The 13,788-nt window shown below is 37.4% G+C and overlaps 1 protein-coding gene across 4 annotated transcripts in view; it reads left to right on the top strand.

The window, feature by feature from the left end:
* Positions 1 to 13,788, top strand: part of LOC148946872 (TOX high mobility group box family member 4-like) — a 140,327-nt gene that overhangs the window by 104,403 nt on the left and 22,136 nt on the right. For all 4 annotated transcript variants that reach the window (XM_089096684.1, XM_089096682.1, XM_089096683.1 and 1 more), the window contains exon 4: positions 12,073 to 12,197. In XM_089096684.1, the coding sequence (XP_088952810.1) occupies positions 12,073 to 12,197 (125 nt within the window). The remainder of the gene's footprint in view (positions 1 to 12,072; positions 12,198 to 13,788) is intronic.

Genomic DNA, 13,788 nt, shown 5'->3' with positions numbered 1-13,788 from the left:
CCCTCATGTTTAAAAGGATCATGAGATCGAATTCATATAGGCTTTATCCAAAACTATAGAACCGTTTGGAGCTTAGTTGACAAGGGTCTGAATTATCATACCTTTTTAGTCCTGAATGTTATAGGTTACAAAAAAATTTAATTGAGCATATTGAAAACCTTTTAGTAAAGGTTCAATCCTTATATTACGTACCAGTTAACTATGTCAAAATAATTAGTGCCATGTGTGAGAGTGATGGTAATCTTCACTCAGAAAAGTCAAGATATTCTTGTATTACTATAAAGTTGTGTCATCAGTGAAAGTTGTTGATTTTCAGTACCTTTGCCGACATTTTTGGGTATACCTATAGTACGAATTTTCAGTATATCATGTTGAAGGATCAAGGTACAAATAATTCACTGGAATTTTATAATTCAAAGGAAAAGCTGGTCTGTATAATAGTAAACACGAGACAAAACAGCTGTCTTCTGTTTTTAACAGAAAAAAAAAACAGAAACGGGTCTCCTGTTTTTGGTGGCCTGTCCTTCCTCATTCAACTAAAGACCCTTTTTTCTTAAAAAAAAAAAAAAAAAAAAAAACACGGCCATGCCCAGTTGTCAGCACTACATCAGTAGTCTTATGAGGTCTATCAGAACTTCAACCGGAGAAAAAAACAAACAAATAGTAATACTTAATGTCAATTTGATTGTTAATGTCATATTATAATTTGAAAATGATATTTAATGCTCAATTCATTTTCGAAAATACTTGGTACTAATATTAGTTAAATTATGGAATCACGACTTCATTGCCAAGGATTTTAATTCTATGAGTTTGAATTGTAGAATCATAAAATACAAGGAACGTCATTATTATAAAAGGAATAAAATTAGGTCCCATACACCATTCTGAGAGTATTAAAATTAACATCAGACAAAGTAAATTAATGAAAAGAACATTGAAGTAAATGTTAATGTGAATAAGAAGTAAAAGAAACATGAAGATTTATCTGGATAGCTTTATATCGATATTATGGAAGTCTTTAATAAAAACTGACCTTCTAAACAAAAGATCATAACTCCTTTTTTTCCTACAGCCAACAGGGCCTGCTAAAGAAATGCAAAATGAATTGTTTCTGTTTATTAGTGCAACAAGTATTACATGTAATGATTGTTACACGTAAAAAGTCTCACATATAATAGATGTAATCGCGTTGAATTTTTTATTCCGGCATGGGATTCACGTTTCCATTGAGATTTAGTCTTTATCCAGATAAATTGATCATTGGAATTCTCCTGGGAAGAAAAAGTGTGTCTGCTAGCCTCTTTATGTATCTAAATTCAAATCTAAGAACAAACCTGGTGTTAGAATGTCATGAATTTTGCAAACCAAATGTTAATGCATCTATGAACTTTGCAAACCAAAGCAGTAGCTGCAACCTAGTAAAGAGCAAACCATAGCCCATAGTAACCAAAAGTTGAAACGCGCATTTTGAAAAAAAACTGCCTAATGAGAAAAAATTTCCATCTGACATTAGAAATTTTTCATCTGAAATTTCCATCTGACATTGGAAGATTAAACATTCTCAGGGATGGTTAATCTTAAAAGTAAAAGTTTATTGAGAAAACAATTTTTTTTGAAAATATTTCCTTTTTTCCTTTTTATAACCAGGGCTGGCGAGTTATCAGAACAACATAAAGAGATGTTTAATGGCTCATTCGAACGGAAATTAAAATTTGCTAGTGTTTTAAGCGACCAAAAAGATTGGAGGGCAGCTTCACTTTTGTTTTACATTTTCTTTTAGTATGTCGAAAAAACTTAAATCAAATTATTCGAATTTGTCGGTTCATTGTTTCTTTTGGTTCCCATAGTCTCCAAAGAAAAGGTTTCACATATAGCCTAGTATTTGTTATTGGGAAATACTTGGACATTTTCTAGGGTGGGATTCTTGCAGGGGTGGGATTCTTCCAGGGGTGGGATTTTCTAAGGGGAGAGTTTTCCATGGGAAGGAAAGTTTCTGGGGGAACTTTCCAGGAGAAGATTTACAGGGGGGGGGGTATTTCCTAGCGCTATGTAAAAACCGCTACAAATTAAATAAAAAAAAATCAACTGGAAGTAAGGAACAGCATTAAAACTTAAAACGAACAGAAAGTATTCTGTATATCAAGGGGGGCTTCTCCCCAGTAAAAAAACAAAACAAAATAGAGCATGGCAGTGTTTGTACTACATTAAATTTAAGTTTTTCTAAGGGAAGTTAAGAGCAAAGTTCAAACTTAAAACGAACATGAATTATTGCTTCACTGACTATCTAGCACGTATTGTTAAAAATAGTACACATAAGTCCACCGATGATACTTCCCTACGTTTCTATGATTTTAGAAATCTAGTGCTTTACTGAAAACACCCAAAGCCCACTATAAAAAAACAAGAATATTGATTTAGGAGTCAAAAGTGAGTCCACAGCCTGACAAGAACCTACTAATCTATAACGGTTTTCATAATCTTACACCAGCTCTGATATCAGTAATTTCCAGTATACATTTAAAATTATCTTAAAACTTAAGCATAAAAATGAACATTATTTTTTCAGGCACAAAGTCATTAAACAGCAAACACAAATAATTTATTGATTTATCAGGTAATATTTTGGTCTCAACGGCTATAACACCAATAGAGAGCAATATACAATTTTAATTTGTAAAAAAACACGCTTTAGTATTACTCGAAATGAAGAAAAAAAACAAACAAAAAAACAATATGAACTCCAGAAATACAATTATTTCTCTCTATACAACGGGGTATTTCAAGTTATGATACAAACTCTAAAGCTAGTCTAAACTATCAAGATGGCTTCACCCCGGACTTGTCTACAAACTAATCATGAAATGTCCTTTTCAGAGCCAAAACGAGATCCATTTATTGGACTGAGATCATTTATTTATTTATTTATTTATCATTCGTCAAAAAAAAGGTATTAAAGACTTGACATCGATAAAAAAGAAAAAACAGACACAAAAAACAAATTCAAGAGAAAAACATATAATCGAACAAATTACTCAAAGGAAGCGAAAACCTACAGTTGTGCGCCGCACAGCCGGTATACAGAACATTTTATACTTTAAACTCCCAAGTATTGAAGAATAATAAGCAATGTGATTGATAACTCCAATTAAATTAACCTGACCTACAGCAACTTACGTGATAACTCCAATTCAAAATCAATGGACTCAATCAACTAGTCTAAATATGACAAGAGACGGTAAAAAGACTATATATGACAAGAAATGAGCAAACAAAATTAAATGGACAGTGATTTACTGCTTTATCAATCGGTATCAATGGTTGGAAGAAACTTTCTCGTTGTACCGTTTAATTTGTTCAATTATAGCTGATGTTGGGTCAACAATTTTAAAATTTTTAACAAGGTGCGAATTTCTTGTCCACGGCGTAACATTGTGCAGAAGTAATACCAAATTACACAAAAAAATAAATAAAATAAAGCAACAATCCTAAAATATATTTTTTTTTTAAGAAGTGTCTTTAATCGGTTTGTTTCTACTGTACCAAACTCCTAAAGTGTTTTGTGTTTTCAGTAAAGCCCTAGTTTTCTATAATCATACAAACATAGGGAAACATTATCAGTTGGTTTAGTTGCACTAGTTCTATCGATATATTTTAGATAGACTCTGAAGCAATAATTTTTGTTCGATTTAGGTTTCAACTCTGCTCTTTACTTCCCTTGGAAAAACTTTGTTTTTTAAATTAATTAACTTATGAGACATTTTATGTCCGTAATTGGACGATTTGAATGCCCTATAGGTAATAAGTGGGTTATTTTGCCCTCAAAGTTGAAGCAGGATCTGGCATAACCACCTCGCCCGGTATCTGAACAAAGCCTCTGAATGATGGTGTCCCACGATGGTCGGTCTTGTGCCATCTCTTCGGTAAACCTCTGCCAGTATGTGTCCCATGTGTGGCTGAATTCGCGAAAACCTCCAACTGGCTTCAGATCTTGTTTAACTAGCGCCCGACTATCTTTAACTGTCCCTTTTGTCTTCTATACCATATTGGTAGGGGTTCAGTAAGTAGTATTTGTTGGGCAGCACTGCTAAGATGCTTATATTGAACAATTTATTTTTTGAGTGGATTAATTTAAAAAAACTTTCCTCAAAACATGTTTTTCAAAGGGAAGTAAAGAGCTCCATTAAGCCAAGAATGAACAAAAATAAAGTCAAATAACCTGCCAAGCGTAAAACTACCGCAAATCACTATCAATAAATAAATGAAACGAACAGAAATTAAAATAAATAGCCGAGTCAAACTCAAAACGATCAAAAATTAACATGAGTAGGGCTGATAACCCCCATGTCCTCTCATGCATCAGCCTTTTTTTTAAATTTTAAGAGCAGAAGTAGTAATAGAAGTATCCCCACAGGTTTCAACTTAATACCCCCAATCGTTCTCGATACATTGCTGAGGTTTCTTCTTGGCAACCTTAAACACAATGCCTTTGGATTTATTTTGAAGCAGCATTTAGTTTTAAGACATAAAGGATCAATTTTATATTAGTGTGAGATTGACATATCCGATATCTATAGAAACTTATTTGCTGAAACATTTTAATATGCTGCACAAAATGGCTGTCTCAAAATCTTGACTGGATGTTTTTGGAAAATTAATGGGCTTTAGAGAAGGGCTGCTTCCCCTCCAATATCTTGTTGCTCTTAAAAAGGGCACCGGAACTTTTAACTTTGAATTGAATTAGCTCCTTTAAAAGTTTTAATGATATTTCTAGCTATTATAGAGTTGTGCTGCCTATGATATTGCTTACATACCCTTTTGAAAACCTGCATGCATACAGTTTTTTCTTTTAATTGAAACTCATAAACGCTCCTGGCTAAGTGAACGTGCGCTGGGTTGAGAGTTCTCTGTCCCAAGGGGAACGGGTTTAATCCCTGGCGAGGCCAGTTATTTGGGTTTGGGACGCGGGTCAGTGGTGTGACTCTGTAAGCTCATCCAAAGTCAACCCAGCTCTAAATGGGTACCTGGAGAAATCTGGGGAAGGTAATCAGGAAGAGTGTACGAAAGAACAGGATAGCTGGCGCCCAGCCCCCCATTGCACTTCCTGGCTGAGGGCCACGAAAGGGAGATCAGCACCGCCGGTGTGGACCATAAGGGTCTAGTGCCGTTATACTTACTTACTACATGAACGCTCCCTAAAAGTTTCATCTTAATACCTTCAGCGTCATTAGTTACATTAACTGTAGTGGTAGTATTAAAAGTATACATATAGTGCCTTCTGGCTAGTTCGAAATCCCCCACAACTTACCCTTAAAGGTCTAAATTAATATTTTAAGTTGTTGTTCGGCTATTGCTTTTGTCACCTTTTTGAAAGTCCACATGCTCATAGTTTTTTTTTTTTTTTTTTTTTTTTTTTTTTTATATATTTAGCTCAACATCCGCCTAAATACTCCTTAAAATCTTCACCTTAATACCCTTAGCTTGCGCAGTTGCAATAATTGTAGCAGCATTAGTAGCAGTATGCGCATAGAACGTTTGGTTTTTTGAATACCCCCCTCAACACATGCTGACATTTTCAGCTTAATACATACCACCAACCACTCCTGAAACATTTCTGTTGCGTCCGCTTGACAACCTGTGTGGGCATAGTGTGTTTCGATTTAGTTCCATACAGTTTCTATATACCCCAAATTTTCGCCTTAATATCCTTAGTTTTAATAGCAGAAATAGTAGTAGCTGTTTAGTTAATTGTAGTAGCCTAAGCTTTAGTGGCAGTAGTAGTAATAATAGTAACAGTAGCAGTGGTATGAGTAGAAGCAGTAGCATTAGGATAGAAATATTTTCTTTTGGTAAATTCCACATCCCTCACAACAAGCCCTGTTAGTTTCAACATCATACACCAAACTGTTCCTAAGATATTGCTGTTACACCCTTTTGAGAACTTGCATACAGAGGGTGTGTTTTGATTCAGTTCATCTTCCCCCCTCAAAATTGCTTGAAAGTTCTGCCTTCATACCCTTAGGCATAGATTTAATAGTAGTCACAGTAGTAATATTGATATTACTAGTAATAGTATTGAATACCAGTAGTACTACTAGCAGCAGCAGTATTAACCTTTTGGCTTTTGGTCAGTTCAACATCCCTCTCATCAAGTCCTGGAAATTTCAACTTAATATAATTAGCCATTGCTATGGCATTGATGATATGTCCTTTTGATAACCTGTATGCTCATATACTTCTTGAAATTTTCATCTCAATGCTCTTAGCTCTACAAGTAGTTGCAATAGAACTAGTAGTAGTAGTATTAAATGTAGCAGTAACAGTAGTGTGCATATATTGCCTTTTGGTGAGATGATTTTCCCCTTTAAGTATTCTCTGGAAGTTCCAACTTAAACCCAAATCAATTCTTGAAATACGCAATTTTGACAACATGTATGAACCTAGCGTCTTTTGATTTAGTTCAAATTTCCCCTTAACGCTGTAAATGGAGTAGAGTGTTAGTAGTAGTGGTGATAGTTGTAGTGGTTGAACTTTAGAAATCAGCCTTTTCTGAAGTGAGGAAACTGACTTCCAATCAAATGAGCCCCCTCCATAAAAACCTTGTATGTCCCTGGGGCGTAACTTACAACTCTTACCCCCAGACACTGAGGGATTCTGTCCACCTCAAAGGCCTTATTATATGGTATTTGGACTATTTTTGAACAAATGGCTATCTCAAAATTTTATCGGATGCATTTTTAGAAAATAAATAGGGGGGGGGGTGGCCGCTCCCGATTACTTTGACTCTTAAAAAAAGAACTAGATCATCTGACTTCCAATCAAATGAGCCCCCTCCGGAGTTTTATACGACCACCCTTTCCATAAGAACCTTATATACCCTTGGGGCATAACTTACAACCCTTGCGCCGAGGGCTTTGTGGGGGGGGGGGGTTGTCATCCTCAAAGACGTAATTTCCAGACCTTTCAACTACGCTGAACAAAATGGCTATCTCAAAATTTTGATTAGATATGTTTTGGGAATTGATGGGCGGGAGGAGGGGGGCTTGTTGCCCTCCAATCACTTTTGACTATTAAAAAAGGCCCTTTCAAATTCCAATCGAATGAGCCTTTTTTTTAAGGTTCTACGACAACAAATGGCCATCTCAGAATTTCTCTCAGATGCATTTTGGTAAAGTACGAGGTGTGTGGGGGGGGGAGGGTATCCGACCTCCGATCACTTTGAATCTTAAAAAGGGTACTAGAACTTCTGATCACCAAAAGTTTATACGACCACCCTTTCTATAAAAACCTTGTATGCTCCCAGGGCATAAATTACAACCCTTACCCTGAAGGCGGGGGGTGGGGTTCATCCTCAAAAACCTAATTTCCGGACCTTTTAACTACGCTGGACAAAATGCCTATCTCAAAATTTTTATTGGATGTGTTTGGGGAAATGGTGGGCGTGTGAGGGGGTTAGTTCCCCTCCAATCACTTTCGACTATTAAAAGGGGTACTCGCCCCTTCAGTTTCCATTTGAATGAGCCTTTTTTGAAGTTTCTATGACAAAAAATGACCATCTAAAAATTTCTTTAAGTTGCGTTTCGAGAAATTACGAGGTGTGGGGAGGGGGTATCCACCCTCCCATCACTCTAAATCTTAAAAAGGGTACTATAACTTCTGATTGCGTAATCCAATGAGCCCCCCTCCAAAGTTTATACAATCACCCTTTCTATATAAACCTTGTATGCCCCCAGGGTATAACTTACAACCCTTACCCTGAAGGCTGTAGGGAGATGTTATCCCCAAAGACATAATTTCCGGACCTTTACAACTACGTTGAACAAAATGGCTATCTCAAAATTTTCATTGGATGTGTTTGGGGAAATGGTGGGCGTGGCAGGGGAGTTAGTTGCCCTCCAATCACTTTTGACTATTAAAAAAGGCACTAGCCCTTTCAATTCCCAATCGAATGAGCCCTTTTTGAAGTTTCTACGACAACTCCTTTGATGCGAAGTGCCCTGGTCATTGGATGTGTTTGGGGAAATGGTGGGCGTGGGAGGGGTGTTAGTTGCCCTCCAATCACTTTTTACTATTAAAAAAGGCACTAGCCCTTTCAATTTCCAATTGAATGGACCATTTTTGAAGTTTCTACGACAACTCCTTTGATGCGAAGTGCCCTGGTCTAAGAAAGGGCATTAGCCCTTTCTATTTTCAATCGAATGAGCCCTTTTCGAAGTTCCTAAGACAAATCGTTCGATACGAAGTACCCTGGTCTAAACAAAAAAAAATAATAATAATACATTGTACCGACATCAATCTTTACTATAAAAATGTCAAGCCTTTCAATCACTTTCGACTACTAAAAAGGGCACTAGCCCTTTCAATTTCCTATTGAATGAGCCCTTTTTGACTTTTTACGACAACGCTTTCTATAAACAACTCATATGCCCCAGGGCATAAATTACAATCCTTGCCGTGAGGGCTGTAAGGGGGTTATCATTCTCAAAGACAAAATTTCCGGAACTTTAAACTACGTTAAACAAAACGTCTATCTCAAAATTTTGATTGGATGTGTTTGGGGAAATGGTGGGAATGGGAGGGGTATTAGTTGCTCTCCAATCACTTTCAACTACTTAAAAAGGTACTAGCCCTTTCAATTTCCAATCGAATGAACCTTTTTGAAGTTTCTACAACAACGCTTTCTATAAAAACCTTTTATGCCCCCAGGGCATAATTTTCAACCCTTCCCCTGAGGGCTGGGTGGGGGGTTGTTGTCATCCTCAAAGACCTAATTTCCAGAACTTTCAACTACGTTGAAGAAATTTGCTATCTAAAAATTTTGATTGGATGTGTGTGGGGAAATGGCGGGTGTGAGAGGGGGGTTAGTTGCCCTCTAATCACTTCTGACTATTAAAAAGGGCACTAGCCCTTTCAATTTCCTATCGAATGAGCCCTTTTTGAAGTTTTTACGACTATCCTTTCTATAAAAACCTTATATGCCCCAGGGCATAACTTACAACCCATGACTTGAGGGCTCTGAGGGGCTCGTCATCCTCAAAGACAAAATTTCCGGACCTTTCAACTACGTTGAACAAAATGGTTATCTAAAAATTTCGATTGGTTGTGTTTGGGGAAAAGGTGGGCATGAGAGGGGGGTTAGTTGCGCTCAAATCATTTTCGATTGTTAAAAAGGGCACTAGCCCTTTGAATTCCCAATCCAATGAGCCCCTTTTCAAGTTTCTACGACAACGCTTTCAATTAAAGTCTTATATGCCCCCAGGGCATAACTTACAACCCTTATCCTGAGGGCTGTGTGGGGAGTGTCATCCTCTGATGTAATTTCTGGAACTTTCAACTACTTTGAACAAAAGGGCTAGCTTAAAATTTTTATTGGATGTGTTTGAATAAGTGGTGGGCGTGGAAGGGGCGTTAGTTGCCTTCCAATCGAATGAGCCCTTTTTGAAGTTTCTACTACAACGCTTTCTATAAAAAAAACTCAAATGCCCCCAGGGCATAACTTGCAACCCTCGCACTGAGGGCTGTGGGAGGTTATCATCCTCAAAGACTTAATTTCCAGAACTTTCAACTACGTTGAACAAAATGCCTATCTCAAAATTTTGATTGGATGTGTTGCCCTCCAATCACTGCCCTACTACCCTGAGGGCTGTGAGGGGAATGTCATCCTCTTAGATATAATTTCCGGACCTTTCAACTACTTTGAACAAAATGGCTATCTTTGATCGGAATTTTGATTGGATTTGTTTGGATAAATGGTGGGCGTGGAAGGGGTGTTAGTTGCCCTCCAATCACTTTCGACTATTAAAAAGGGCACTAGCCCTTTGAATTTCCAATCGAATGAGCCGTTTTTGAAGTTTCTACGACAACGCTTTCTATAAAAACCTTATATGCCCCCAGGGCATAACTTACAACCCTTGCTCTGAGGGCTGTGGGGGAGTGTCCTCCTCAAAAACATAATTTCTATCTGGAAATCAACTACATTGAACAAAATGGCTATCTCTAAATTTTGATCGGATGTGTGGGGAAATGGTGGGCGTGGAGGGGGTGTTAGTTGCCTTCCAATCACTTTCGACTATTAAAAAGGGCACAAGCCACTCTAATTTCCAATCGAATGAGCCCCTTTTGAAGTTTCTATGACAAATTCTCGATATGAAGTGCCCTGGTCTAAAGAAAAATAAATAATACATTGTACCAACATCGTTCTTTACTTAGGCAGCGCTATTGCGCTGCCTATGAAAAACGGTTGTGGTTTTGGAAGGAAGAGGATTTGTTGATCACATATTAATACTTCGGTCATTAATAAGTAAGTTTGTAAACTATCAGAACCTTTTAGTCCTTGTCTTATAGATTATGGTCAGGCATTTGATTCTCACCCTTCTACACTCGGTCGTTAAGGTTATTAGTGCTATGTACGAAAATAATATTGTTAAAATTGAACTAGGAATCGGGTCTTGCAGTTTACGTGGATTCGGTTGGCTCTGCCTATGGCTATGGGGCCATGGGGTAAGATGGTAATAATTGGTAAGGTAGAACTCTTTTAGGCTTATATTCTGCAGATGATCCTAGCCATTAGGAAGTACCTAGCAATTTTATGAAAAATTTAATGAAACCCCTTTATAAGAAAGTTGATGAGAGAGTTAAACCCCTGTGCAGTTAAGAATTTCAATTAACCCTCATTATAAGAAAGGTGATGAGTGAGTGCGGTAATTATAGAGGTCTTACCTTGGTTTCTGTAGGAAACTAATTAATTAGTATGATACTTATTAGACTCAGACATGTTGTAGATAAAGTTTTAAGAGAAGAACAGCGTGGTTTTAGGAGGGGGGGATGCTTCGACCAAACTCCACTCTTAGATTAAGAATTGATAAGTACCTGAATCTTTAGACCCCTGTTTTCCTCAGTTTTATGGATTATTAACAGGCGTTCGATTCAGCTGATAGAAGAACTTCAGTAGTGAAGGTTCTGTCCTTGTAAGGTATACTGGATAAACACATTTAAAGTGATTAGTGCTATGTATGAGAGGGATATTGCTGAGGTTAAGGTAGGAAATGAGGGTAGGAGCTGGTGGGGTATTTAGTCAGGAGGTAAGCAGGGTTGTGTTTTATCCCCTTTTACATGGACCATTTTGATAGACTTTGTCCTAAAAACACGGTAAAGGTTATGAGACAGCACGGAATTTAAAGGGAAGATAAAACCCTCCTAGACTGAAATTATCCAAGTGATTTGAGTGTCTTAGATAAAAAATTAGCAAAGGAATGAATTCTTGGAAGCTTTGAGGGTTCAGGGCGCAAAAAAAGGTTGGAAAATTAATGTTAAGAACGTTAATTCGGTTAGACTAGGGCTAAATGAAGGTGAAGATCAGGTTGGGTAACGAGAAAATTGATCAAGTGACAACTTTACTTATCTGGGTAGTGTTATTAGTAAAGATGATGGATGCAGTGAAGATGCAAAAAGAAGAGTAGTCAACGCCTAGGGTATTTTTTCACCGTTGAAAAAAGGAATGTAAGCCTGTAAAGCAAGATTAGAATATTGGAAGCTACTGGGATGACATTGGTCAGATATGGCTCTGAAGCATGGGTGCTTCGGAAGGCGGAAGAGGATTTATTAAATGTCTTCTAGAGCAACTGTCTATGCATAGTTTTGGGTACCCGCTTGACTAACCCTATGCCAAACAACAGGCCGTAAGAAAAAATTGGATTTATCCCACTTTCTAGGGCTATAATAAGAGGAATTTCGAGATGGCTTGAAAACATTTTTCGGGTAAAGGATGACAGATTGCCACAGTTCGTCCTTTTCGACTGTCTATTTTGGGGCCAAACAAAATTTGTTTCGTCCCCGAATGGGGTGGAAAGAGGTCGTAAGGATGGATTTAAAAGAAATTAGAACTTCTTGGGATGGAGTAAAGAGAGAAGCTTTTAATAGATTGGGATGGAGGAGTAATGTGGGTAACTGTGTTGGTCATGGGTGGGTTGGTTCTGCAGTAACTAGTAGTTGTTGTAGTATTTGTAAAAATGGTGGATGATGTAAAAAGTAGAATAGCCAAGGCTGATTGTTTGTTATTTTTGTGTCTTTTAGAATGGCCAAAAACGCCCATCCCCTGAGGCTGAGGATCCTCTGCGTGGAGTTGTAGCTCCAAAAAAGACAAAAGCTGCAGTTGGTGCAAAAAAAAAGAAGAAGAGAGACCCCAATGAACCTACCAAGTAAGATTTGGATTTATATTTGGGTTTGTGCAATTTTTGTGAAGAATAATGTGGGCAGCACTTTTATTGACCAGTTGTGTTAGTAACACAATACCTTTTACGTGTACGGGCCCTCACTGATTGCCCCCGCCCCCTTCCCGTGAAGAATCCTCCCCCCGCAGACTTTTTTTGAATCGGTCCAAATTCTGAAATTTTGAATTAGTGAAACACCGTGTCCTCTGTGTAACGTGAAAATACAAAACATTTCCACCCAGATGATATATACGACCCTCACTGCCGAAAGGGGATTATGGCCTATTGGCCTATCCTTGGAGATAAGGTTTTTTTCTAGTTTTTTTATTTTTCACCTACAGCTGTAAGCAAGTGCTAAAAAAAAAGAAAACAATATATCAACATTTTCTCGGCCCTCGAAAAAAATTCTTTATCATTGACATTACAAAATTTAACTATGGTGATGCGTCGAAAGAGGGATAGAAGAGAAGTTTCAGAATTGTTCTCATTGTCGATCTATTATGGCGAATCTTTTTCACGTTGATTTTAGGTTAACGTGGTATTGACTGAAGCTAGTGATTTTTTTACGTTCTAGGTTTCTCTATGCAAGTAGAATAAACAAATGACCGAAACTGGTTGGCACTGAGGACAAACCTTATTATTGAATTGAATTTATTTTACACCTATCATAAACACAGAAACTAATGGAAAAAACAGTAGAGAAGAGAAAACAAAAAACATACACTTAATGGTACAAACAAAGCAAATACACATACACATCAATCAAAGTGACGAGAGTAGAGGTAGCCAAGGATGGCTGCTACCCTCCAACTTAGAACAATACTTGTCAAGCAACTGAATAACTGCAGAAAATGGATCAGTTATTGCGTATCGCCAGATCAGATACGAAATACTTATTCTCAGTGGAATTTGCAACAGAATCTTCAAATATCCGAAGAAAACTCTACAGATTTTAAATTTATCTTCCTTACGTAGAAGTTTCAAAAATAGTGTTATATATAATATATTGGCAGCGCGACAGCATTTTAAATTCTAGCCAGTGAAAACCTATTGAGATTACTCTTCGAAGAAATTGTGGCCCCATACGCGGTTCTAATTTTACGCTCTTTATGTGTGATGATTAGCGAACGGGTAGATGATAGTGTGTCACCGATGGGCAGTCCCAAGTATACTAGTGACTCCACAGGCTCGACAGATTGGGATCCTAGTTGAATATGAGGTAGAACAGATTTATTCCAATAAAACAACATTACTTCCGATTTTGACACATTAAAACTAAGGCCAATATCACCATACTGAGATGACAGGATATTAAAATTACTTTCTAGGGATGTTATTTGCCGATAAAAATTCAAGATGTCATCCGCAAAACCAACTATGGTCACATATATTCCTCTTAGAATACAGCTTGTAGGTACTTTGGACTGCGACTCGGAAATACTATTCATAAACAACTCTGGCGAAGAAATCGCACCCTGTTTAATACCTTTTTTTTACGGGGATTTTCCTAGTGGGTTTTGCATTAGGAATGCGTAAACACACATTTAGTTGGTGATACAGATCATAAAGAGGTCGAACA

The sequence above is a fragment of the Artemia sp. Qi Xiang Cuo genome, chromosome 11 (assembly GCF_049724085.1).
Source record: "Artemia sp. Qi Xiang Cuo chromosome 11, ASM4972408v1, whole genome shotgun sequence".
Classification (NCBI taxonomy): Eukaryota; Metazoa; Arthropoda; class Branchiopoda; order Anostraca; family Artemiidae; genus Artemia; species Artemia sp. Qi Xiang Cuo.
Note: the sequence above shows the minus strand (reverse complement) of the source record. Positions and strands in the feature narration are given on the sequence as shown.